Source organism: Maylandia zebra, linkage group LG9 (assembly GCF_041146795.1).
Source record: "Maylandia zebra isolate NMK-2024a linkage group LG9, Mzebra_GT3a, whole genome shotgun sequence".
Taxonomy (NCBI): domain Eukaryota; kingdom Metazoa; phylum Chordata; class Actinopteri; order Cichliformes; family Cichlidae; genus Maylandia; species Maylandia zebra.
In genome coordinates, this window is record NC_135175.1 from 22243377 (window position 1) to 22271295 (window position 27919).

The 27919-nt window shown below is 38.2% G+C and overlaps 2 protein-coding genes and 1 long non-coding RNA gene across 5 annotated transcripts in view; 2 read left to right on the forward strand and 1 right to left on the reverse strand.

Moving 5' to 3' along the window:
- Positions 1–505: 505 nt before the first annotated feature.
- Positions 506–7529, forward strand: si:ch73-206p6.1 (phospholipid scramblase 1). 2 transcript variants are annotated; one of them, XM_004546780.3, is made up of 7 exons: positions 506–610; positions 1257–1350; positions 3675–3717; positions 3814–4034; positions 4207–4368; positions 4877–5038; positions 5421–7529. In XM_004546780.3, the coding sequence occupies exons 2-7, from the start codon at positions 1282–1284 to the stop codon at positions 5448–5450; spliced, it is 687 nt and encodes a 228-aa protein (XP_004546837.1). In that variant the 5' UTR covers positions 506–610; positions 1257–1281; the 3' UTR covers positions 5451–7529. The 2 variants fall into 2 exon arrangements, with proteins under 2 accessions (XP_004546837.1, XP_004546836.1); XM_004546779.3 differs by lacking the exon at positions 506–610 and adding an exon at positions 643–1001.
- Positions 2704–17935, reverse strand: LOC112435307 (uncharacterized). The gene is made up of 4 exons (XR_003024537.2): positions 17802–17935; positions 16509–16668; positions 14193–14320; positions 2704–3179 (listed from the first exon to the last, which is right to left on the reverse strand). It is a non-coding gene; the product is annotated as an uncharacterized LOC112435307 (long non-coding RNA).
- plod2 (procollagen-lysine, 2-oxoglutarate 5-dioxygenase 2) overlaps positions 17858–27919 on the forward strand; it is a 35878-nt gene continuing 25816 nt past the window's right edge. The window contains exon 1 of one of the 2 annotated variants that reach the window (XM_004546782.4): positions 17858–18270. In XM_004546782.4, coding sequence (XP_004546839.1) covers positions 18171–18270 — 100 coding nt within the window. In that variant the 5' untranslated portion in view covers positions 17858–18170. The remainder of the gene's footprint in view (positions 18271–27919) is intronic. The other variant, XM_004546783.5, reaches the window with a different exon arrangement.

Below are 27919 nucleotides of genomic sequence, written 5' to 3' on the forward strand. Positions count from 1 at the left end.
GGAAGAAACTATCGGCTTGTTATCAGCAGGCAGTTCAAAAGCACACATATGCGATGTGATTACCATACATGGCAAGGGTTGCTTTCTATGAAGGCACCATTAATATTGGTGTAAATAACCTAACTGCTCGAATTTATTGTAGACTGCTTTGTAAAATCCACAACAAGATGCACAGGTAACAGGATATACTTGAAACCGTTTCACAGAGTTGCGTTTCCTCGTATTTATGGTGACATCAAGAGGATGGAAAAAGAAAATACCAGGAAAACCGATATGCTGCTAACGTGTGCATAATGAATGAATAAATTAAATAGCATTAATTATTAATGTTTGCTTTTTCAATTATACTTATCTATTTTTGGTTTGCTTTTGCTTTTGTGTAATGCAAACGCTCTAATCGTGCAAGTTATTCCTTTTTTTATTTTGCTCTATTTTGTTCAGTTCTACTCAAATCTATTTGTTTCTGCTGAGTTCATTTCTATACTCTCATATCGCCATTGGTGCATGAAGATGGGAAGTACAACCACGTCGACCAATGAGATTCGAGTTTTATTCCATTGGTTTGGTTCCGGAGTGGCCCGTTATTATTTTAAGTAGCAGGTTAAAATCGGTGAGTATTTTTTGTCCCTCTTGTAACATCTGGGTGTCTCGCGTCTAGTTAGCACTGCGGAGGGCGTGTAGAGACACTTTCGTGTTGATTGTAGCGCGTCGCTTTGAACGACTGGCTCTGTCTGAATCCCAAAGTAGGCAGATCGGGGTGCGCTCTCTGCACCAGCTGACGAAACATTCACGGGTAGTAAACATATTTAACGCGATCGGTCACATAAATCTGCGCTGACTCGATCTGCTTGCTTGAATACGGTTAGTGTGGCTCACACGGGCTTTAGGCCCGCAGTCTTATGTGTAAACAAACGGACTAAGAGGATTTCTCCAGCTGGTGTCTCCCCGTCAGAAGCTCGTCACTTCCAGAACCAACCAAGAATGTCTGTGTCGCCCACCATGTAGGTCTGCAGCCGCTCCCCCACGCTCTGGACTTTAACTACATCGCTGTTGGTTAACAAAAAGCATATACTGGACCTTAGAGAGCACAACGATGCCCCCAGGCTCTTCTATCGACCTCAAAATACTAGATAGATGTCGAAAATATACGGATCGTTGTCCATTTGCTTCGGTTTAGCAGCATTTGTTCACGACTGTGATTATACATAAGCAGAAGATGGCGCCATTTCTCAGTTTTAAACACTTTTCATCAACAGGTCTCATCAACTCCCTCTGGACGGTATGAACATGTATGCTGTGCCCAGCCCGGGAATACCAGGCTGTCCCCCAGGATTAGAGTACCTGACGCAGGTTGGTAAAGTACAAGTGACTCTAAATGGAGCAATCTGCATAGCCAAAAGTCTAAATTGATGCTCAAGGCCAGACATAATGAGCAATATTACCTTCCTTCTGGTTCCTAATATTAAATAGCCACCTGACACAGCAGAAAATCACATAGCAGTGAAAACTATGGAAACATACCCTGACTTACTCATCCTTTGTGACTACATAGATTAAAATGCTGTGTAGCATTGACAATATTTCCTCTAAATTAAATAGCTTAAATTGAATGCTTAACCAAATTGACGTAACTAACAACCCTACATATGATGATCACCACTGATGTTCACACAGGCATTCAGACATGTCACAGTAGGAGAGTGTGAAAAATTAAAGAAAAAGTGACTGAATTCTGTGCAAGCTACACTTGTTACACTTGTTGTTAATAGTGACACTTTTGCTTGCTGTGATAAGTCAACATCTGCCCTGTGAATAAGCTCTGTTGGAAAGAGTTGCTAGTTAGTTGAAGCCACCAGTCTTTTTCTTCATTCCTTGCAGCTTTAGGTCCATTCATTAAAGTTGAGAAGAACATAATGAAGTCCATGGTAAAAGTATATTGATCCACTTAAAATAAAGTGAGATGCTCTGCATGTGTTTATTCCAGAGGGTAAGTTGTTATAATTAGTAAAAGATGTGAGACCAGGCTGTTCTGATCCAATCAAAGGCTGCCTTTCAGAACAAAAAAAAATCAAGTCATCAGAGATAGATTGGTACTCATATGCTAGACTGTTTGTTCCCACTGCTTTGCTCAGCTTCTAGAGCTCCATTTAAAGTTTGACAAATTTGAACAGTGACAAAACTTGTCTAGATTAACTGGCTAGCAAAAGTTTGTAGATGAGGCAGTGGCTCTCACATCCTTACTCTGCTGCCATAGCAACAACTCTTTTCTCTGATCCCTCTGGCCTCGCCTGCGCCTCATTGCCTTCATCCTTTTTTTGTTTTAGAAAAAGCTTCTTACGTTCCAGCTTAGTTACCACCAGAGGCCAAAAGTGACAAACACAGTAATGGGAACGCTCCCTCTGTCTCTTCTGGCCTCGCTCTCATAAAATGAGTGTGTGCCAAGTGATTTGAAGTTTATCTGCTGCTTGAATGACCCAAAGAGGGGAGAAAAATACCCTACTACCATTTTTGATAAGAGTTATCATAATTCGGGGGGAATGTATTGATCCAGGGCTATAATTCTTCTATTCTATTGATTATTTCTATCTGAGATCCAGGGCTACTCATTAAAACAATGAACTATAAAAATAACAGTGAAACGAACTGTTTCACTGTTATTTTTATAGTGCCAAATCACATCAACAGTTGAGTCAAGGCAATTTAATAGTAAAGTAAAAACCCTAAAATAGTGAAGAGAACTCCCCCAAAATAACACAACCCCCTATAAGCAATCACCTGGCAACAGCAGGAAGAAAAACTCCTTTTAATAGGAAGAAACCTCTGGCAGAACCAGGCAGGGTCAGATGTAGAAACGTTTTCTTAGAGTTGCATGAGGGTGGCATGGAAATCAGATTAGGTGGCAAAATCAAAGCCATTTCTTTACACATATGCAGGTGTTACCTTCTATAATATGTACTATATATGGATAAATACATTAAATGCAGTAAGTATACACATGTTTCATATAAACATAATCTGTATCTTTCTTAGACCAATAAGTATACAATCCAGAAAAGTACACAACATGACATGGATCAGTTAGAAATTTCTTCACTCTTCTTATTAGAAATAATCAAATTGTCCATCCATCCATCCATCTTCATCCGCTTTGTCCGGGGCCAGGTCGCGGGGGCAGCAGCCTAAGCAAATAATCAAATTGTTACACGCCTAAATTTACACAAAACGTCAAAAATGTGCCGTGGGTTGCTTCTGACAACAAGAAACAAAGCCATTTTGGTTTAGGGGCTGAACCATTTTTAATGAGGGGGGGGGATTATACAGTATATTTCATTTTAGAATTGATATTCAATGCTAATTGAAGCTAGGCTCAAAGTGTTAATGATAGATTATTTTAATAAACAACTGTCATATGCAAATCTTGGGTGGTACTAGAGGTGGGAAAAGATTATTTTAGGGTGGCACATGCCACCCCAGGCCACCACAGTAGATCCGCCCCTGGAACCAGGCTCAGGGAGGAGGGGCTGTTTCCTGTGACTGGGTGGCAGTGAGGAGAGGGAGAAATAATACAGCACCTGTTATTTATGTTTATGCCAGCATATATAACACTACGCCACCAACAGCTGCTCCTCTCAAGTGTTACATAAAAAAATAACATTGCTTATGTGGTTTTCTAGGTAGATCAGCTGCTCATCAAACAGAAAGTTGAGTTGATTGAAGGTATAGTACGTAAATAGTTTACTACATGCATATTTTAAGGATGTCTTTAGCGACAGTTGTTCAGTGTTTTTTTGTTTTTTTTTTAAATCCATGCAGCTCTTATTGGTTTTGAAAGCAATAATAAGTATGAAGTTCGTAATGTCATGGGCCAGAACGTCTTCTACGCTGTCGAGGAGAACGACTGTCTGAGTCGACAGTGTTGCGGTCCCCTGCGCTCCTTCACCATCCACATCCTTGACAATTTTGGACAAGAAATCATCACTGTCACCAGACCACTTAAGTGCATGTCATGCTTCTTCCCTTGTTGTCTACAAGAGGTGAGAGTAACTACGTTTAGAGACATCCTCTTTGTATATGTTAAATTACAGTATTTCCCTTTGATCACCAAATCACTCATTGTTTACACCTTGCACCACATCTGTGATTTTTACATGTATTTTTTAAAAGCTGACTAGAAATGAAACTGTTCTTTAATAACGCTTCATTCAGCTGGAGGTGCAGGCTCCCCCCGGCAACACAGTGGGCTATGTGATACAACAGTGGCATCCCTTCTCCCCTAAATTTATTGTTGCTAACGAACATAACGAACCTGTACTGAAAATTCATGGGCCTTTCTGCGGATGGAGCTGCCTTCCAGATGTTGACTTTGAGGTGGGTTTACCCAAACACAGAGAAATCTGTGAAATTTGTGAAAACACAACATGACATGGTTACATTCACACCCACTGGACATTATTTTTTTAAAGGAAGCCTCCTCGTGCTCTGAAGCGAGAAATGTGTTTCCAGTAACACAAGCCCATGGCTTGAATGAAGCCACTGCACAGGGCATGCTCTTGTGTGGCATAGTGTAGGCTTTGTTCCATGGCTCAGCTAGTTTTATTAGATTGAGCTGTGAAGGGGATTTGGGTCAGTGATACAGGCCTTTTGCCAGATCCAAAGAAAGGGTAACTGAAGCATGATATTACCATCCCCTAGCTGCTTTGAACTCATTATGGAGCGTACAAATCTCAGATTTCAGTGGCAGCGGGCAAAAAACAAAATCGAATTATGAGCTGTTCGATGATCCTGTTCCAGTAAAACCAAACAAGTCCAGGGAATGACCTTTACGCTAATGCAACACATGTGCACAATCTGTTTTCTTATGCAACTCTTTCCACAGATTTTAACAATCGATGAAGTCAGCAAGATTGGGAAAATCAGTAAGCAGTGGACAGGGCTTCTTAGGGAGGCATTCACAGATTCAGACAACTTTGGTATCCAGTTTCCCATGGATCTGGATGTGAAAATCAAGGCTGTGATGATCGGCGCATGTTTTCTCATTGTAAGTTCAACCTTCACTTACCTTTTAATCAAAATGATTATATGATGTCATGTTAAGGCTTTGTAAAGGATATAATTTTAGAGTTCTTGAGCTGCAGATTAGGTGTAATTTTCAACACAGTCAACCAGCAGCTGACCGACTGACTTAATGTGTAACTTTGCCCTCATTTAGTGGGAAATGTGGTTTAGAATCACCTGAATTTCAACTAATAGAAAACAGAGTTTGCTAAATTCTTTCAATATGTTTTTACTTTTCTAGAAAATTGGCAGTACAAATTTTATATATGCTTTGGCTGATGCATTTTAACAGACGATTAAGCATTACATCGTTACATTTTTAAACATTTTTATGAACGCTTTCTTTTTCCTTATTTTGCATACAGGATTTCATGTTCTTTGAGTCAACTAACTAGGAGCCAAACCGCATTTCCTTGTACCTCTGGAAGAAGAACGAGGCCTCAAAGCCATGATGATTAGTCCCAAATGCCCTAACATCGAACAGCCTTCAAAGGAATAGTTTAAAGAAAGTACCAAATGGTACCTCAACGTCAACACTTTGCATGAACAAAGAAATAGAAGGTTTGTTTTAGTCTTAGCTGCTCAGGTTTGTTGCAAAATCATGTCATTGGGCTGAAAGTGCAAAATGCAGTTTTAGTTTAGCCAGTGTTCATGAAGATTTCATTATTATAATTATTATCTTGTAATTATTTAAAGGAAATGTTTTTTTTAATATATTTTTTGCTGTGTGTTTTACATTGTGACCATTAAGTCAATCTGGAACCCCGAAAAAACTTTGCTATTACTGCAAAATAACGTTTAGGGTAAAGATACATTTATATACAAGGAAACAAAAACGGAGCACAGTGGTGTAGGAAAAAATGGTTTGGTGTTAATATGATTAGTATGAAACCCTCATATGCAATTTGGTCACATTACAAGTAAAGATACTAATTTACTTAATCTACTCTGCTTGTATCTACTGTGTGAGAACTAAGGAACTCGTTTAATTCAGTTATCTGTAGTTCTGATATCCAGTGCCCTGTTTTTTATTGCTTTATGTTTTGGTCATTTGCCACACATAGCGATGTCTGTGCGCACTGCTTTGAACAAGTGTTTGTGTGTCTGTGAGCTATGATTGTACTTGTCTGTGAACAGAAGTTATAATACCATAAAATATTTTTTTCCACAGTTTTTTTTTTTAAAGGAAAGGGTGGGTGGGAAGTAGAAAGGATGTGCTATAAGCTTGACATACTGTTCTTGTCTTCCCCACTAGAGGGAGCTAGATATTCATTTAAGAATAAGCAGCCCAGATGAACGATATAAATACTTGCTAATGTTATTAGTATCTGATGACATTGTATATTTTTTTGATAAACTCAGGTTGAAATGCATGCTACTACTGTATTACAGTGTTGGTCACTACTGGCTCTGGACGTTACACACCTGCACCTGATACTATGAACATAAAGCGTTCACTGGTTTGTTTTCTTAAATCATTTTGTACATTATATGATTTTAATATCCATATATTGCTTCCATTTTCTTTTATATTACATTTAATTTTGATTATGTTTACCTTTTACATTAATATCCTATATGACAGTTTTACATGTATCACAATATTGTAGTTTCCAGTACAATAGAGTAATATTTTGCAGAAAATGAACATTGGTACTCTTTCACCATACTTCAATTTAAAATTATAATACATATTAATTGTGGCAATCGGTGTGATTAGGGGTGGTATAAAGTATTGTAGCAAAGGCGTTATGTGTCAAACATTCTTTGTGAAATATTTTTTTCACCATGACTGTGTAATCTGTGACTTTACAAACCTGAAAAATTAGCCTCCATCATAAGCCATTTTTACATATTAATACTTAAGCTTTTATTTTTGTAAAAGTACTTTAAACTGCCAGTTGGAAGAGATAATATTACTGGTGTAAACTTACATTTTTTTTGGTGTCCAGAGTGTTTTATTCTGCCTTTAATGTATTGACACTTGTTTTTAGAATAGCCATAAGTGGATATATTTCTCTCTTTATAAACATAATTTTTTAAACCCCTTAATTATGCGAAACCTAAATAAAAACTTAATAGATGTCTTTTATGAAGTCTGTTTTTTTTTCTTTGCATACAGTTGGTTAAGATAATACTCAGTTGAAATAAAATCCAATCCCATTCTCGCCACTAGCATGGGCCTTTCCTTTTCTTATAATACAGTAGTAGTATAAGATGCTGGTGCTAGATCCTCTGAAGGCTCTTTGATTGTGTTTAAACGCCAAAAAATTCAGCCAGAATGTGATCTTAAAAAAGGGAACTTTGCTATTTTCAGTCAGTTATATAACAAAAACAGTTAGAGTCCTTATTCTTCTACTTTTGCACTATTACTGTAAACTGATAAACTGTTTAGTCACGCAATGAATGGAAATGAGCTACGCTTAGATTGTGCAAATAGTCCATGGAAAAACATCAATAAAAAATAAAAAGAACCGTGATGTGTGATGTTCTTTTGATTTCAATACTAAAATGAGTAGAAACTGACCATTAACAACCACTGATAGTGAAAAAGTTCAACTTTAGTACTATGAATGAACTTCTTTGTTATAGTCATTTCAATATGTTTAATAACAATGCTCAGACCTTGTAAACGGTTATGTAAAGGCACTGTGCTTGGTAACCACCTTCATCTGGTCTTTCATCGGTTTCCTTAAAACATCTTTGTTAATGTTTCTGAATGTTGAATTTTTAATGGAAAAACCTGATCTGAGGTGCAGAATGAAGAGGGAAACGAAAACTATTCATTTTCTCCCTTCTGAAATAAGCTGCAAACCTTCATTGGATAAGTCCAAGTAATTCTCATTTACAACAGCCTTTTCAACAACAGCACCTTTTGTTATGACAAAAATTATCTGCTGTGAAAATACTCGTATCTTTTGATGAGCCTGGTGTTTATGAAAATTATCATTACTAAGTTATATTAAGAGCTTCCTTATAAGGTAACTATTTAAGGGCAAATTTCTCTTATATATAGGGTTTGTATTATACTTAAGGATATGTGTGAATCATGGCAAATATCAAGTTTCAGCTATTTTTGTGGTGCAGATGGTTTTCATGTTATATGGCAATATTTTCCGGAATACATGATGTCCTACTTCTCTGAGTGGTACAGATAATTAAGCTGTGGTTGGAAAATAGTGTGGAGGAGTGCACGTGGAGGAAGGAGGATGTGATTAAAAATAACACTTCATGCCATTTTTTCCTTTTTTTCTGATCATCAAATAAAATTCTTCTCATGACATAGGTATGGCAGTGGTTATATTTGCAGTAGTACTGACGTGGATAGATGGTCAGATTGTTGTGGACGGGCGATGTCTATGATAGAGCAAGTCACATTTTCTGTATGTGCAAGTAAGCCTAGCTCTTCTAGGCTTCAAGTGACATCCATTCTTTTATTAAAGGGTTTATGAAAGGGCTGTAACACACACACAGATTCTAGATCTGACCAACCTTCTCAGCCGTGGGCAAAAGATGACAACCAATAAAATTCTAAAAGATAATTTATTAGTACACTGATCATAAAAGTGAAGGGACAAAATAGTCCAGTGTCCCACTTGCAAAAGGGATACAACACACAGTTCAAGCTATGCCACACTTCACTATGGTGACAACTTTAACAGGAAACAACAGTTGTCCTCCAAGACCCAACGCCCTGTAAGTAAAGGGCTGATAATCACTCTAGCCTCAGTAAACCAACTCTGCCTTTAGGCTGTGTCACATAGTAGGCACAGAGAAACAAAATATCACAGCATTGTATTGGGTATAAATAGACCAGAGTATCAGTACAATCAAATAAACTGCCTTCAATGAATCCAACCCCATAACAACCACTTGTTCACAGCAATTGTGACACACAAAAACCTCCCAAACTAGTGCCCAATACCCACAGCAAAGAAGGAGATGAGTAAATATAGGCAGTACTAGTCCACCATATTACAGGGGCATCACTATGGCAGCTCAGTATAAGCCAGTGTAAACAAGCCAAGTCAGTCTTTGTATATTAGAATGCTAACTTTAGCATTCTAACACAAATACATATACAGTATAGCTACTATTAGCTGGTCTCCTGTTCATAAGGGATTGCTACAAGAATCAGGGATCAGGAATCCTTCATTGGTTTGGCAGATGTATAAACCAATACACTACAGAGACACTGTGACTGCACGATTATTTGACTTCATTAGTCTCTCACATTGTTGTGGAGAAATTTTGACCCACTCTTCTTTACAGTGTTGCTTCAGTTCATTGAACTTTACAGACATTTGTTTATGTACAGCTCTTACGGTACTGGCATGTTAATTAGGTTAAGGTCTGGACCTTTACTGGGCTATTTACTGGGCAACACCTTGATTCTTTTCTTTTTTAGTAATTCTGTAGATTTGTTGCTTTCTTGGCTATCATTGTCATGTTGCATAACTCAGTTTTGGCCAAGCTTTAGGTGTTAAACAGATGACCTCACATTTTATTCTAGAATACTTTGGTATACAGAGGAGTTCATGGTCACTTTAGTGACTTTAAGGTGACAGTTGGTATGAGCTGTGTTTGGTTTTCACCAAATGTGGCAGTGTGCATCAAACATCTCCAAATTGTTCCAGTGTTTAGCTTTGTTCAAAAGCAACTTTCCAAAGACATGTAATTTTTAGAGAGTGGAGGCTTTCTTCTGGCAACCCTTCCAGATAAACCATATTTGTTTAGTCTTTCTCCAATTGTGCTTAATGAACTTTTACATTTAATATGCTAACTGAGGCCTGTAGAGTCCAACGTGTAGCTCTGCAGTTTTTCGGAGTATTGTACAGTCTGAACTTGACGTGGATTTACTGGGATGTCTAGTCTTTGGAAGATTGTGGCACACACCTGAATGCTCCAGACCAGCAAACTGACAAAACATCTGCTTTTATAGATGTCCTCATACTTGGTCATCATCAAATTAATGAGGTATATTTGATTAGCAGCACACGGCTGCTAATTACCCTGTTAATTCCTATGGAAACAGAGAGTGTGTACCTAACTTTTTAAGTACATAACCTCACTAACATAACTAAATATAATCTATTTTTCTGACAACTGTAATTCTGTACTTAAACTTACCCTGGTTTTCAACCATGAAAAATGAGGAACAGTTTTTTGAGATTAACAATGTAGCGCTATGTAGATGCCTGCAAAAATGGTAACACACACAGCTAACATTTCACCACAGCTTGTTACAAATATTACCACCAGGTGTAAAACTGTCACCTTTGAACTCTTTGTGACCCCACATTTCAATCAACACCACTGGGAACTTTACTATCTGTTGTGAGGAGCAATCCCTTTATTGTTGCAAATTCAATTTAACAAGGATTTAGAAGACTTCCTTAGAAAAAAATCACTCTCCTTTGACATGTACTGTAAAAGAGCACACATTACAGAATTTACTGGAGTTGTTACTGCTGTTACTGCTATAAGCTATCATGTTTCCAAGGAACATTCCAGATTTGTTAGGAATTACATATTCAGACCACACAGAATGACCTCACTGATGTCGGTGCGGCAATTTTGATGCCTGACATGTTCCAGACTGTGAAAAACATTCTGGAAAAACAACAATGTGTTGTGCAAAACATCTGAAACTTCATTATAATTAAACACATTTGCTTTCGATAACTGTGTAATATTTTGCAATACATATACTTAAAAATGACACAATTGGTTACACAAAAAATAAACATCTGTGAGTCAAACATATTTAATATACTACAACAGTGGTGGGTTAAGCAGACGTGTCGGTTCGGGAAACTAGATGGGCTGAATTATTTGTATTCCTGACTTGTGATTTACAACATTAAAAGGTTTTTGAAGTCAAGCTGTAGTTCAATATTGACGTTGCAATGAAAAAATACAAACTCAGATCAAAAAACATTTGTCAAACATTACAAAAATATAACCGTATTAATTCGAATGAAGTATTAACAATCTATACTTTTAAAACTGTATTTGCAGATTGTGATTTCCTTTGTTAGAAATCATAACTGTGATATGAAACAAATTTATTCTTCAGCTCTAGCAACAAGCCAGCATTATAGTAGTAATCGATTCACAAGTTTGGCTGATTATTTTATATTAACTGAACTGCTTGGTGTAATCACTCTGCATATTTTTAATGATGTTGAAAGATGTTAAAATTCATTTTAACATCTGTTAGCATTTGTCATGCATGCAATAAGCATATCCTATTAGTATTGTGATAAATCGGCGAAACCCAAGCTGGAATAGAAAACACGTTTTCTCATTACATTTGCTGTTCTGCTCTGAGAATAAAATGGAACGCAGATTGCTCTGTGTTGCAGTGACTACAATTGTCTCCCAACAGTATACAGAGAGTGGAATTTCTGGTATCTGTATTTTAAACCCAGGGTGATAAACAAATGGCTGAAGCAACATCTGTGCAAATGGAGCCTAAGAAAACACTATATACCCACAAGGGTAGAAGAAAACAGATGTAAAGTATAAAATGGGGGATGGTTGTTTGCTTTTACACTGAAATAAGAAAGACTGGACTGGAGTCAGTTTAGACTGGACTGGAGTCAGTTTAGACTGCCCGTGCCTATGAAGGTAAGTGTATCAGAAACAGCTTGTTTACAAAAAAGATTTAGAAGCTGTTTTAATTTGTAAATAAAAAAAGAAAGAAAGATTTTTGACAAACTAGTCAAAAAATGAAACAGACATTTGTGTTTTAGAGAGATTTTTTTTTTTTTTTTTTGCCGCCTGTCCCGTTTGGCTCTTTTGCCATCAGAATTGAGAGAGATTTTTTTAAGACCAACACTATAATACATGTATATACAGAGCTGTGGAAAAAGTATTTGCCTGCTTCTTGATTTCTTATTTCTTTGCAGATCTGTCACACTTAATGTTTCAGATCATCACACATATTGTAATATCAGACAAAGATGATTGAATGTTAGTGTCAGTTCTTATCCAAACCTACCTCACTCTGTGTGGAAAAGTAATTGCCCCATTGTTAAATCCTGAATTAAGTGTGGAAAGTCACACGAGAAAGTCAAATCTCAATCACTTGAGTAGAAACTGTCTGAGAAACTGAAGTAGGCTGAAAGATCTCAAAAGCAACAGATCATACCATGATCTAAATCAGGGGTGGGGCAACTTCAGGCCTCAAGGGCTGGTGTCCTGCAGGTTTCAGATATCACTCTGGGTCAACACACCTGAACAAATGATTAGTTTGTTACCAGGCCTCTGGAGAACTTCAAGACATGCCGAGGAGGTAATTTAGCCATTTGAATCAGCTGTGTTGGATCAAGGACACATTTAAAACCTGCAGGACACCGGCCCTCGAGGCCTGGAGTTCCCCACCCCTGATCTAAATAAATAAAGAACAAATGGGAAACAAAGTAACTGAAATCTATCCGCTTGTAAAGGGTTACAAAGATGTTTCTAAAGCTTTGAGATGTCAGAAAACCATTATCCACAAATAGAAAACACTGAGGAAGGTTCCCAGGAGTGGCTAGCCTACCAAAATTACTCCAAGATCACCTCAACAGCTCATCCAAGAGGTCACAAAAGAACCCAGAACATACTGTAAAGAAGTGCATGCCTCATTTGTTTTAGTTAAAATCAGTCAAAGTTTTCATGATTTAACAATAAGAAAGAGACTGGGCAAAAATGTCATCCATGGATTACGAAAAGGGTTAGGGTGTAGAACTAACACAGCATTTCATTAAAAGAATATCAAACCAGCAGTGAAACACGGTGGTGGTAGTGTGATGGTCTCCTGCTTCTGCTGTAACTGGAACCATGAATTCTTCTCTGTACCAGAAAATCCTAAAGTCCAGTTATCGTTTCAAATCTTCAAGCTCAAGTACACTTGGATTATGCAACAGAATAATGATAAAAAAAAAAACATAAGCAAGTCCACCATTAAATGGCTAAAAAAAGAAAACAAAATTAAGGTTTTGGAATGGCCTAGTCAAAGTTCAAACTTAAATCTGATTAGGATGCTTTGGCATAACATTAAAAAAAGCTATTCATGCTAAAAATCCTCTAGTGGGACTAAATTAAAACAATTCTGGAAAGATAAGGTGGCCAAAATTCCTCCACTGCGATGTTAAACACTTGTGCCAGTTATTGCAAACGCTTGATTGCAGTTGGCATATATAATCGGAGACATATCAGTACTAAATGTTAAAGCTAGGGAAGTGTCTGATTATACTCCCGATCCAGAAGTGGGACAGTGGGGATAGGCACTGTCTTGCTGAAACAGCCACAGGGTGCCGTACTGCTTCTACCTACTATTGAAGCTGGAAATCTAAAGACTAGAGCACAGTGGGAACAATAGTAAGCAGTATAAACATAATGAGCAAACCAAGTAAAAACAGGGCTGTTTAATATTTCGTAAAATTTATGACAAAACCACAACCCTTTGGTAGTTGATGACATCTTAAAATCTGTGGGAAAAAGGACCAAAATCCTACTCTACACTTTCTAAATTGTGAACTTAACCACACACCCAAGCTTCCCTTGTGACCACTGAGATATAGATGTCACATATCAGATGCACTGAACCAACTACTGTCAGTGAACAGAATCAAGGCAACAATTACTTGTCCTCCAAACTGCATTTGGAAAACCAAATTAGTAGGGTATGTACACATATTTATAGTGATGAGGTGGCACTATATTGGCAGGTTTACTACAAGGTTGAATCTTCTTTTCCTTAACCCACTTCTGGTACACATTTTGAGGCCTTGCGGTTCTAACTTTGCAGCCTACTGATGACATTCAAATGAAAGTCTGGAAAAAAGAGCTTATTACATGTGTCTCAAAACTCCAGCTTGTCCAGTAGAAATGGACATTCATAAGACTAGAACTCACATATATTTAAGAATTGCAAGAAACTATACACTTGATAAATACAAACTGCTGCCTCAAGTGGTTACAGTAAGCTGTGGCCTGTTTTCAGTAGATAAAAAGCCATCCACGTAAAGAGGGAATTAATCCATATCTAAACCCTTTCCCCTTGTGCAGCTAGACTCTGTGACTATAACAAATGTGCACGCTGTGCTATTTAAAGGTCTTTGGTCTAAGATTAAATGCAGTGTTACCTTCTAGCACTTCCTTCGAGGAATCCCTCAGCCACACCCTGGGCCAATGGAAGTCCTAAAATCCCATAAATGTGACCACAGGAGCCAGGCGATGACGTGGTGACGTACTGGGTGCTCGGGAAGATGACCTGCTGAAGTAAGAAAAATGAGTTTTACTCTTTCCATTGATCTGGACTAGTAATTACACTTTCTGTGAAGTGATCAAAGGATTGGGATAAAAATAAAACCCATTCTTTTACAATCACAGTGCAGTTGCGGGTTCTCATGAATGCTTTAGGGGTTTCTGTTATATGTGACTCACCAGTGCAATTGCAAAACCATACCAGAAAAAGAGGGTTGTGTTAAAAATAGAGCACAAAGTAGAACAAAATCCAGGGCCAACTGACAGATAGTCAATATTCTGGTTTATATATTTCCTAAACTATTGCACTGACATGAATTAAATGAGTAATATATATTATTCTTTACATTTTATTCTCACTATTGTTTGTGTTAGTTACCAGTTAATGAGCAGTTTTGTCTTCAATTGTCCCTGTTTCTCTCATCTTTTTAAGCCATTTTTGCTGTTTTCTGTTCAGTATTGAGCATCTTCTTTGAGACCTGTCTCCCTAATGAATCATCTGTTTCTTCTTGCAGCTTGATTAAATTTAAGCAGCGCTTTTAAACCCACTGTCTCCACAACACTGCCAAAAATAGCGGATGGTCTGCTGTCGTCAGGGAGCTACAACACTATTTAGCCTTTTACTCACTTCAAGTGACAGTGAATGCTGGAGGCTTGTGTGTTCTTGTTTTCCACAAAAATGAGCTTAAATTAAAAGGCGGGCTTAAGAACACACCACCTGTGCTGCAGGAAACTTTCAAACAGCCGGCATTCCTTTTAAAGGTTGATAAACAGCTGTATTTAACCGTGTTGCCATCCAAAGTCTCCAAGTATCCCCTGATACGCAGGCAGATAGAGTGGGGATAATGAGGTCCAGGTGTGTCTTGTTGCAACGATGAGCTAATGGCGTCTCTGCCATTACCCCCGTCACCGCAGCCATCTCCCAGTTTCTGTACCCTGCACTTGCCCATTTTTGTGTAATTAAATGCAATTTTCTCACCCACACCACATACCCAATGTTTAAACTTGTCAACAGTGCTACTGCCACCACCGTGGACTCTTGACATGTCATTACTTCAATCTTCAGTGCAGACAAAACTCTATAGATGGCCTCCTGCTTTTTTTGCAGCTCTATGGTATGTCACATTTCCAATTACTGTCTCTGGCAGAAAATGAAATACCCTGTATGACTTCTGGACATTTTTGTCAGGGTGTAATCAAATCTAAAGAACATTACATTAGCTTTTTCAGATATCTAATGGATATTTAGTCAGTGAACTGAAGCAATGGTTGTAGCATATTCCTGTCACAAGCTTCCAAAATAAAACATTAGGTTTTGCACCACAAACACTTTTATTTTCCAGCTGCAGAGAGTTCCCTCACAAACCCACAGGGCAAAAATCCCTGTTATAAGTTATATGTTTGGTGCTGAGCTGTCAAATTGCTTTAATCCTTCTTTTGGCTGTGAATGATTGGACTGAAATTTTTGCAAAAGTGCAAAAGCAAGGGTTGTTCTACTGTTATAACTTGGTCTGCGTTAGTTTGAGTTTCCGAATAGGAGGAATCTCTGTTGTTGAAAGTATTTCTATTCAAGACAGACAGCAAGATTTAAAGAGGTAATTTTCTCATGACACTAATGACACACTAATTTCAACAAGCGTGCCTGCCCAGTGCTTGCTATAGTGTCAGTTACACACTGACTTACCAAAAAAGAAGAAATTAAAAACAAAAACAAGAGAACAGCTGAAATCAAAGTCAAACATCCAATACCAACTTTCTGGCATGACTCTACATTTTATAGTTCTATCAGGGCCTCACTGGAAAGAAGTAATAAAGGTTCTCACTCTAAATTTAAAACCACGATTCTGGTGATGTCATTAAGCAAAACAATCTTCTGGCAGTGATTACAACAGCCATGCAAAGTGTTTACCAGGAAGAAATGGTCTGAGCTGGGGGACAAGTCTGTTACTCTTAATAATGAACCAGGGACACAAATCACAGAAGGCATTAGTTTCAGTGTCAACTAAAACACAAGGAAACACAAATACAATGTGACAGTTAATGAAAGCCAGATTTATCATCTGGTTTCTGCTTTCTCCTTCATTTCTTCTTGTTGAGGGCATACAGCAGCTCTAACATGTGTAGTATTGCATAGCTGCTTCATATATGTCGATCGGCTCGATTATGTTACAGGATTCCCTACTGTATATCATCACCTGGATGAGGATCTGCATTTGATGGGACCAGTTGGTCCTTGGGAGGATGGTCTACTCAACCAACAGGACATATACATGAAATGATCCATAGCCAGGAAGATCGCATGGGATTCCAGCAACAACCGGCTGCTGTCCGTGCTGCCATCAGGGAGCCTGCAGCCTGCCAAGACAGAAAGGACGAAGAGCTTTTATCCTACTCGTAGCTGGACTGTCACATAAGCTGCGCATTCTAACTGTATAAGTTTACATGTCTAATCGTATATGTATTCAACTCAAGCTTGTGCTATAATACCAAATTATTTACACTCAATTATAAGGATTATTTAACTATTCAAGTAAGTAAAAAGGAAAAACTTTCTCATACTGTAATTTCTCTAATGGAAAAAAAAACTGATGGCCAAACAGTCTCCTTCAGGATTTTGCTTTTCTGGTAGAGTGCAGAATTCCTGGTTTCATCACTTATGGCAAGCAGCAAAGCAGCTTCAGCCACACTGCTACCACCATGTCTGATTGTTCTCATGTTAATTTTATGAAATGTGGTATTAGTTTTATGACAAATCTAATTGGACTCAAACCCCCCAAAAATTAATCTTTTGTCTTTTCACTCCACGGGATATTTTCTCAAAAGCCTTGGGGATCATCAAGAGTTTTCTTTTGGGAAATATGAGATGAGCCTTTGTGTTCTTTTTAATCACAGTGGTTTTGGCTTTGAAACTCTCCCTGTGGATGTTGTTTTTGGCCAGTCTATTTCTTATTACTGAATCATAATAACTGACCTCAACAGAGGTCAGTTATTTAGACATTGTTCTGTGTTTTTCTCCCGAAAAATGTGGTTAATCACTGTTAAATAATTTAAAATAAGCATCAGATAAGTCTGTATAGCATTTTTTCCCTTGAATATTGAAATAATGATGCAAACAAACAAACAAACAGCTTTGTCTGGTTTTCTTTGTCTAATGATATCCTAATAATGTATTATTATTTTTGTTTTTTGACCATCTGAAACGTCTAAGTGTGAGAAATATGCAAGAAAGTAAGAAAGAAAACAAGAAGTTGAGATAATAAATAATAAATAAATAAAATAAGTAAAACTTATTTTTTATTATAGTTATAAAGGAAAGTAATTTCTGGAAACGGACTTTTATATATATATTTTTTTTACACTAATGAACTGTTTCAACTTCCCTGCAGAAGGGGAGCAGTGTTGGTCAACCAGATGCCATGTGCTCAGGGGGGAGGGGACAGTTAACAGCCGACGGGGTGCGGGGTTCAAATACAGCTGCGCTTACTCACACTTTTCGCGTAGGACGTCCCTGTGCCAGGGGTGAATGAATACCGTTATCTTTTCCTCTGCACCGTCTCACTTCATAGGCTTTACCGGGAACTCAAGCTGCAGCTGCAATTAAGGAACCACGCCTGTTGCTATTTAATTTCCCTGAATTGTAGCACTTATACGACAGCTCCCTAGAGCTAAAAGAATAGTTACAGGCTCCCAACCAGAAATCACACTACTCGTTGATTTTTTTTTCCTAAATCCTCCCTTATTAATCGTATTATCGCGAGAGCCAATAGTACGAGCCTCCTGGGCTGATCTTGACCACTGCTGCCGGGCTGGGAGTTAATATCCCAGCTCTCTGACCTGGAGCACGCACTATAGCAGAGATGGAATACCTCATGGTTTTAGTGATTTCATCCTCGATCAAGTTTGCAACTTCTGTCTTGTCCAATGATGTTCCTCAAGCCCCTGTGCCAATTCCTAAAGGTAAGAAACGATTAAAAAAACAAAACAAAACAAAAACTTTCACTTCTTGTTTAGATACTGGCAAATATGGCTACTTTGACACCGCCACTGGCTACATCACATTTTACTGCGTTTACATGTTGCTATATTTTCCTGCGTCTGAGTTGTCATGCCAACTGTGCAAATACGAAGTTGTGTAGGTTATTTTTCTGGCTGTAATTTCCGGTTACATGATGTCTACATGAGACGCAGGTTGCCTGCCTGCGGCTCCCTGTGTGGGAAAGTGAATATGTCTAGCGCGACATATGTCGGAACGTAAAATTACATGATGTTGCTTGACAGAAGAGTCGTCTGCGGTTTCTCACAATCCTGTTTTTATTTGTTTGGCTGCACACAGCGCTGGCTTTTCATAAAGATGTCAGGCTGTAAATTTCACTGCGAGAAATAACTAACCAATTGCGGGCGAGTCTTTGATGATTTCACTAGTTTCCCCTTACTCTGCATTAAGACTAAACATTCAAATCGTTATTGACTCAACCTAGATCCTAGTGAAATCCCCGAGTATATCATTTTATTTATTAATTTATTTATTATACAGAAAACAAGCAATTGTGTGATTGAGATACAGAGAAACGCCTGTAAACGTGTTATAATTTAAGGTTTATGGAACAGAGCCAAACACTGCTCAGATCTTGAGACAGGCTTTATTCTGATGTAAAGGGCTAAGCTCCTTGAAGCAAATCGTGTCACATTTTTATTGACTTTGGGAGGGGGAAATCCACCCTCTGCTAACACGTAGCTGTCGTTAAACTGCTCTAAATTACCCTCATATTATTCCCGTTTAGCATGACTTCTTCCATAGTCACAGAGCACCTTGTAAAACCTATAGACAACATAAGCAGATGTTGTGGCTTGTGTTTTAGTTAAATCTGGAAATCTGATTCTTTTCAAATGATGCATCTGGGATCATTTGAAAAGCTGGGAGATCTGACTATCAGGACACAACAGCTGCTTTCAGTCTCTACAGGCTTGTTTTGTCATCTGCTCTGGACTAACCAAGCGCCTTCCACACAGTAGCCACATTAACTTTACGAGGGATATAATGTTTTATTGTGAAAGCCTTCGATCACTAAACTGATGCAATATGTTGGCTAAATTTGTGACAGAGAGCAAACTTTCAAAAACCATGACTAATATTAAAATTGAACCCGTAAACTGTAAACTCTACATATAAAGTCATTTAAAATGAGAGCACTGGACATTTCATTTTACACATTGTATATAAAGGTGGTGCTTACTAAAGTGATTAAATGAAAAGAACTAGGAGGGAATTCAAAGCTGTTTTAGTTTTGGGTAGTTCTACGTTAAAGATTCAGTACATGGTAGTGGATGATTGCAAGACTTTCTTTTGGCATCAACTCGATGAGTATTTTGCAGAAAGGCAACATTTCCAGAGAAACACCTTGGTAGTTGTGTGTTTGCCAGGTGGACATAAATATGTTTCATTAGAACAACTTCAAATCACATGCTGCTATGAAAGAACAAGGTGTCACCACTGTTTAAGTAAAAGTAGAAATGGTAGCTAATAAGGCACCAATGAAAGGACCCTAAGTCCCTAGGTGTTCGTTAAACACTGGTTGTAGCACAAGATGCAAACGGTGTGATTTAGCACTGAAAAGGGTTCAGTAGAAGAGGAGGAATTTACAGCTCTGCCCATTTCTCACCAGTGTGCACCTGGCCACTCATGGTGAACAACGGACATGGCTGTTTGGTTTGTCCGTTTTGGAAAGTTACAAAAATTGGGGCTGCGTAGACCCCCACTGTCCAGCAGTCTGAAAGAAGCCTTTCACTTATGTCTGAATGACTGTGTGAACTTCGGACGGAGCATTGGATTCAATATGCAGGTCTTGCTAATCCAAGTTTGAATAGTTTGCTGCAACACATAGTTTAAAATAACCAGCTCACTGTTAACCTCTGACAGGCATCCTATCAGAACTAGTATCATTTAATATGACGCAATGCCTGAAGTTTAATAGTAAATGCTGGCTAGGTTAAAGGCTATTTCTCATGGCTTGTACTCTGTCCCCCTATTCCATGGATAATGCATCTCTCAGCCTTTTCCCAGACATCATTGACGTGTCAACAGGCAGCATTTTATAGAGAAGAAAAGGAAACCCCACCTAAGGTTGTCCATGCCTTATATACTGTATAATAGCGCTCTCTATTGCCTGTAATTCCAGTCTAACAAACTTAACAAACCTTGTTGCCAAGCCAAGGTTGTAATCATGCCTTAGAACGTTGTCACTATGTCACCACAAGGTTGGTTTCGTGCCTTCTTTATGCCAAATATGTGTTGTGTTGTCTGCTTTTTTGCATTGCCTTGTTTTCTCTCTGCTGTTTCCCAGGGATTTTATGTTAACTTGTAAATGTATAGATACATGAAAACTGCAAGAAGCACAGTTCTCAAGGAGAACTGAAAGTCAATGACACTTTAAAAATGTCAAAACACTCCCTATTGTACAAATAATCAATTATTTTAAGTCATTTTAAATGGCTTTCTGGGAATCAAGCAGCTGTTGATCTTTGACAAAAGACATGCTGGCTGAACCTTATATTGATGCAGCTGAAAAGACTGAAAAGGCAGTACTTTTCAGACTCCTGCATATTCGTCAAAATTTCAGGACTCATTTAGATTGTAGTAATATTGGCCAGAATGTCAAAAATACTGAGGCTGGAAAATTTACCTTCACTTGCCAACAAGTTAGACATTGGGGCCAGTTTGCAGACTTTGCCTCTGAAAGTCATTAATGCATTTATAGTAGAGAGAAAAACAACAAAACTTTTTTAGTTATTATTTATTTATGCTACAAAGTCAGAGACATGCTCATGTGCATTCCTGCTGTTCTGCAAAATTAAACAAAACTGAAAAGATCAAGGTGTAACATGAACAATGAGACAGTACATTAAGTTTTGATTTGTACTTCATAAAACTGCAGGATAAGTCATTAGTCCGGGTGAAGGATGTGCTCATCAAGTGCCTTTTGTAGTTGATTATAATGTTGGTTTAAGTAATTGATACACAACAAAACCAATTTTAAAAAAGAAAAAATCAAAAGTAAAGCCATGTTTGTGCTATTTAATGAGGCAGTGATTCAGTTTATATGAGTAATCATTGATTCTTGTTAAAATAAATTTCATAGCTGAGAAGAAGCCAACCCATGCTCTTAGGGACCCGCTCATTGTTTGCCTTAAACAAATCATTTCATTCCCTTTCCAGGTGCAGCAAAAGAAGCAAATTTAATGTCCGTTTTTCTCTCTGAAAACTGTGTGACAGTTCTGACAAATGAGAGGAGAGAATCAATATAATTATGATATAAGGGTGAATTCTTCTGTTAGAAATTACTTGGGACTCTGTGTTGTTGGTTTATTACAAATTATTCCTCTATGCAAACCTGAAATCTATGTGTAACCGCTGATATATATATGTGTAGAAGAACATAAAATATTATTTGCCCATCAAATCCTGAGCCATCATTGGTAATGAAGTCACTGTTACGTTGCCAGAAAACTAAATGTTCACATCTTTTGGTTTTTCTGCAGTACGTACAACTAATTGAATTTATGCACTGTTAGAAAACCTTGCTATGAGGGCATCTCTGAAGAAATATTTCAAGCACAGTTCATTGGCTTTGCCACTGATGATGCTGGAGGCATGATGGGCCGACACTCCTCATTGAAAAAAATCGCCAAGATGACTATTATTTATTGAAACATTTAGAGTACTTAGAACTTGTGGTCCATAATGCTGGAAAACACATTACAGATTAATTTTCACATGTTTCTTAACTCTTAAAAGTTTGAAGTTCTGCTGGCGACCCCTCCTTCTCAGGTCAGATATTTACAGATTTGGGTAAAAAGAAAGACTCAATCACTGTAAAAACTACTATCCAGGAAAGTAGGAGAAAATCTGAAATCAAAGCAAGTATTTTCTTAGGAATCTACTGCAGTGTTATGTTAATTATTTTTTTAAACTAAAAGCATTTTATACTGTTGCATTTTAACATTACGGTATGTCTTATTAAAATACTGAAGTTAAATGGCACAACTACTCAAGTGGAGATGGGATGTAATCCTGGCATGTTTGCATTGTTGTGTTGGCTGTGAGTGTCTCAAACAAATTGTCAGACTGAGAATTGTGCATGTTAATTTAACACTAAACCTAACACGTTGCAACAGTAAGACATTAGTCTAACACACATATACAGTCCTGTTAACAGCTTTATTTTGACATATGGCGATTAATTGGAGGCCTTCCGCAATCTGATTGAGTGATTGAGTGAGTCCGAGTTGGACCAAGACAGATTGCCTTGCACTGAGCTTGCAGAGGTTGAGGATTTTGCATGCTCAACCTCTGGACAACCAGCTGGTTGTAATCAGTCTAAAACAGCAAAAAATTAAAAAAAAAACTGAAAATCAGCCCAATCACTTACACATTTGTCCTGGTTGCACAAAGGCTGACATTCAATTTCTACTCTAATGTGATTGAGACCTAAGGTGTGTTTGTTATTCCTTATACAGCAATTCAGCACAGAATACATTAGCATATTGATTGAGTGCTTAACCTGCGAGTGCATAATGTTGAACTGGACTATGTGTTCCTTTCATTACTGAAAGTCTATAGTATAACCAGCTTTTTGGCAGAAGAGAAAATTACTGTCCATACTGTCACAGCATGACAAAACCTAAATGACAGATTAGCTTTTTTTCTAGTTTTTATTTGTTTGTGTAAGGAAAGGTAATGAGCTATTCCTGATTCAAAATGATGTGTGACGAGACTACGAAAATTGTTTCCTGGCCCACTGTTGGTGACATCATGCCACATCCTACGCCTGAAGTGCCTGTGGTTTGAAATGTGTAATTGAAAACACAGCCGTTTCTGTGGATGCCCTCCGTGGCTCTTGTGTTATGGAAATAGTGTGTTTTATCAGTTATGGTGACTCTGGTAGTCACTAAAAAATAAACTCTTTATTTTAGTTGTAGACAACAAAAACAAGACTTGTTTCATCAATTCTGTAAGCAAAAAGGTTTACTAATGCCTTGCCTATCCCAAGGCTACACACAGGTCCTCGTGTCTGCAAGCTCCAGGTTTAATGCATGAAAAGTAAAACTTCTGTGCGTAAGCCTCTTTGTGGTCACATTAAAATTCTAAATCTTCCAAAGCTGGAAAAAGCCTTACAAAATAGCTGTGGGCTGGGTAGTATGCTTTATGTGTATCTGAAAACTTAGAGATGAAGGGATGTAAATGTCAGGGATTAACAGTTTAAGAGTTCATTCATTTTTGTGTACATGTATTCTTCTTATATTGTACACATTCATATGGTCATCATTTTCTAATTTTTATCAGTGCCAAGTTATCAGTATCAATATACACAAGTCATAAAGCTTCAGAAATACCCTACTCTCTCACATTTTAAACAAAGGTTTTGAAATGTCCAGTCAAGATTGGGTTTGAGCTTTTTCTTCAAGTCCTCTGTCCCTTCAATGTGTTAAACCAAATTTACTAGCCTTCTGAAGGAGACTGACTAACGCTGTGTGGCATTGTTAATAATGTGGGTGAGTTAAATAACCAAGTTTGCATTGATATTCAGATCAACACCTTTCTCATTCCAGCTGCGGCCCGGTATCTCAGCTGGGATGCTGGCTGATTGCAGATTCTTGTGATGGCTGAATTTGAATAATTTCGGTAACTTTGGCAACTGATACAAGTGATGAAATATTCATTCATCAGAAGCTGAAGTATACATTCTTCCAGGGTTGGAGTTAGCTTTGCAGGACACAAGAAAATACAACAACCTCGTTATCTTCTATCTGAAAATTCTTAATAACGCTGAGGAATGTCATGGTAGACAAAGATAAGCACTGTTTGCAATGATTAACGCCAAGAACACCTGGCATAGCTTCGTCACTTCCCAGCACCAGTATGGCCTCTGGAGCTAATCTTCCTTCATGCACTCAAAACAAAGCTTCCTCCAAGCATGTCTCAGGACATTTTTGAAGCATGCCAAAAGTAGTCTTCTATGTTAAAACTTGGTTGGGTCCTTAAAACAGTGTTGTTATATTTTGTTGCTAAACCAACCTTGCTTCTCCAACTTGCCTTAGGAAAAATGTGCTTTGGCCAGCCAAATGATTCTCCATTGTACTTTTCTTTTATATAGTTATATTTTCAGCAGCATTACCTTTAAAAGAGAGATAATTGTATGTGAAGGACTTGTTACTTTAAGTAACACAATGAAGGGTTTCAGCTATACAAAGTGCTAGTATAAATCAGCGTTAAGGTTCTGGTTATGCACGAGGAGCAAAGCCATACATTAAGAGGAATCTTTAGAAATCCATTATACTCAGTTTCTTAACATGTTCCATATACTCAGAAATGCAGGAAGTCAACACAAACCTTAATTAAATTTAAATTTACATCACAGACTGGCTTTTCAGGAGTTTCTGCAAGAATATCTGAAAGTTCACTATGAAATCCTTGCATGAAAATCTAAATGACCTCTGGATGAGGTTATAAGAATTCCCTTTCTAGCTCAGTAGGTCTCTTGTTCTTGCCATCATGCTCTGGTTAATATGGACCAATTCCAGCAGACTGTGAATGAGGCCGATTGTTTCTCGTTGACATGAACAGCGTCCTCAAGCCAGTAAATGCAGATAAAATAAGTGTAGGTCATTGACTGCAATATTTGCGAAGTATCTTTACTTACTTGACCAAAATAGAACTAAGGCTTGTGTTCACTGGCCAGGACCATCTCATCAAAAAGAATCCTGTTATCCTTATGTGCAGGCCAGGGCACATTCCCACGATACCCCTTTCCTTTCTGCAAGAAATGCTTACTTAAGCCTAGCCCCAGCCAGTGAGTCAGAACTTTTGCTCATCCAAGTGTGAAAGTTTACCTAGACGGCTGAGCCCCATGTGGTGCAGAGGAAAAGTGCAAAGGAAAGACCACTTGGCGTCCATGCCTTTTTTGGAGAAGAGTTTCAGCAGCACTGTATGAGCTACATTCCTCTCCTCCTGTGGGCTGTTCATACACTACTGACAAGAGAACACGCTGTGTTTACCCTGACTAGACACTAAAACTCTAAAATCACAGCTGTATGAAAACCTCCTTTATAAGTGTTACCATCTGCTGCTCAATTATGCTTCATTATGGGTGTGATTATGGTGTTTGCATAAAAACACATCAAAGGACTGCTGGTCAGTTGCCCTAAGTTTCAAAATTAGTGTTAGACAAAAAAAACAAAGGAAGATGTGTATTTCTATTACCCTGAAAAAGTCCCTCGGATTAAGTCAAATAATGAAGGAAGTGCGTCTTCTATTAACACCCTAGCTCAGGGGTGTCCAACTCCAGGCCTCGAGGGCCGGTGTCCTGCAGGTTTTAGATGTGTCCTTGATCCAAATGCCAAATGACCTCCTCAACATGTCTTGAAGTTCTCCAGAGGCCTGATAATGAAGTAATCATTTGATTCAGGTGTGTTGACCCAGGGTGATATCTAAAACCTGCAGGACACCAGCTCTTGAGGCCTGGAGTTGGACACCCCTGCGCTAGCTCATCACCCAGTTATTTAGTTGGTCTAAACCAGGGGTAGGGAACTCCAGGCCTCGAGTGCCAGTGTCCTGCAGGTTTTAGATATCACCCTGGGTCAACACACCTGGATCATAGTTCATTCCCAGGCCTCTGGAGGACTTCAGGACATGTTGAGGAGGCCATTTGACATTTAAATCAGCTGTGTTGAATCAAGGACACATCTAAAACCTGCAGGACACCAGCACTCGAGGCCTGGAGTTGCCTACCCCTGGTCTAAACCAAGCCTATAGTAGCTATCATTATTATATTAAACATGAATAATATAGGTTATGAATGTTGCATAAAAGGATATTTATTTCTAAAAGAAAATGTAATATTTGGGGGAAACAAGTGAGATGGTATAGCTAGATTAGATGAATAATTTAACTATTTCTTTTCACTGTTATAATCTGTTTTAATTTAATAGTCTGTTATAATTTCATGGAGCCCTATCCTAGAAGCTTGCACTAATCTAATATGACAGTGCTGTTGCTCCATTAAATAATGAAGAGTGAACAAGTCCTCTAAATGTAAAATAAATAGGCAGATTTACCTGGATTTCTGCATTAATTGGTAGCAAAATGTGGTCTGGTTTTAATCTTTGTCACAATAGCAGACCACATGCTAGTTAAACTAGGAACACATGAATGGCTTTACTTTTAATGTTTCTGTTGAGCACATTATATAATTACCCAAAATGCTGACTGGAAATGTGAACCCTTGAATTAGTAACTTGTTGAGACTCCTGAAGCAGCAATAGCCTCCATCAAACGTTCCCTGACAAATTGGCTTGGCCCATCAGTTTTCTGATGGAACTTTGGCTTGCATTTGAAGACAGTTTCACAAATTTCTAAGCAAAGTTAACATCAACAGTTCACATGAGGGCACTGAAACTCCTAGGGGATTGCCATAAATGTTTGAAAAAAAAAGAAACACTTGGAATGTAGGAAATAAAAGTGTATGTCTCATTTCTTTTAAATCAAAGGTGGTTTGCATTTCCAGGCTATACTTAAGTGGGAGCTTGCTTGTTGGGATGCACTCATGTGGTCTCCATGTTTATGACAGGGGTGAAGTATGTGGTTCCGAAAGGTCACGCCAGAGTCACAGAGGAGTAATTGGTGTTAGCTGTCAGTGCGTTTCTTCCTCATGGGAAATGTCTCACTGACATAACAGGAAAGTCACTGTTTTTCTTTTCCTTTTTTTCTCAGAGTATATACTGTACTGAAGCACAGCTCTTCGAAGTGAAAATAGATGTCACCGTGCAGATATCACAATATGCAGCACCCTGTTATCTTTCATCGTAGAAATACAAACAAACCTACTTGAAGTCTTGAGTTTATGTGTGTGCAGAAAAAACAAATGGAGTTAATTTCAAAAAGAAATACTAAACATTTCCCCTGGCTGTAATCACAGCCCACAAGTAAAAGAGACCTTTCATGGAGGTTTCGGAATTTTTCCAAGACATATTTGTGTGCGCCTTTTCTGTCTGCAACACTATGGCTAGCTTCCAAGGTACACAGTCTGAAAGTCTGTTCGTTTATCCCCATACCTAACCTGGCTGACCTGTGAGACATCAGCTTTGCCTCTGTGTCTCACAGGTCAGCCAGGTTTAGGGAAATGGGCAAAATAGAAGCCTTTCCTGCAACCGTTTAAATAACCTGTTTTATAGAGCGGTATGAGAAATGTGTTTCTCAGCTGCTGGAAACATCATCCCCTGGCAGCACTGTGCTCCAACATCTTCTTACTTCAAGCCAAGAACAAGAACAGGGAACACCTGTGGTTCAGAATAGTCATCCCTTGCCTCTTTACAGTGATTGAGGTGAAACTCTTTCTTTTAAATGTTTCTAGGTTTTGTTGGGTGACATAGCATTTGGAACTGTTTGGAAAAAGCAAGACAGGGCATTATTTCCACTTTCGATCAGGACTTTTACGTCACACTAATACTGGAATGGCTGTGATGACGGAGCCACAGACTAGATAGAAATGAGAGCTAAGTCTAAGCTAAGTCACACTGACAGTAAAGGGATGGAAAAGAGTTGCAATGAGGT

Coding starts and splice junctions, on each gene's coding strand:
- si:ch73-206p6.1 (XM_004546779.3), top strand. CDS start 982: ATGTCTGTGTCGCCCACCAT. Junction 1,351..3,674: donor GATTAGAGTACCTGACGCAG/GTTGGTAAAGTA, acceptor GTGGTTTTCTAG/GTAGATCAGCTGCTCATCAA. Junction 4,369..4,876: donor TTCCAGATGTTGACTTTGAG/GTGGGTTTACCC, acceptor CTCTTTCCACAG/ATTTTAACAATCGATGAAGT.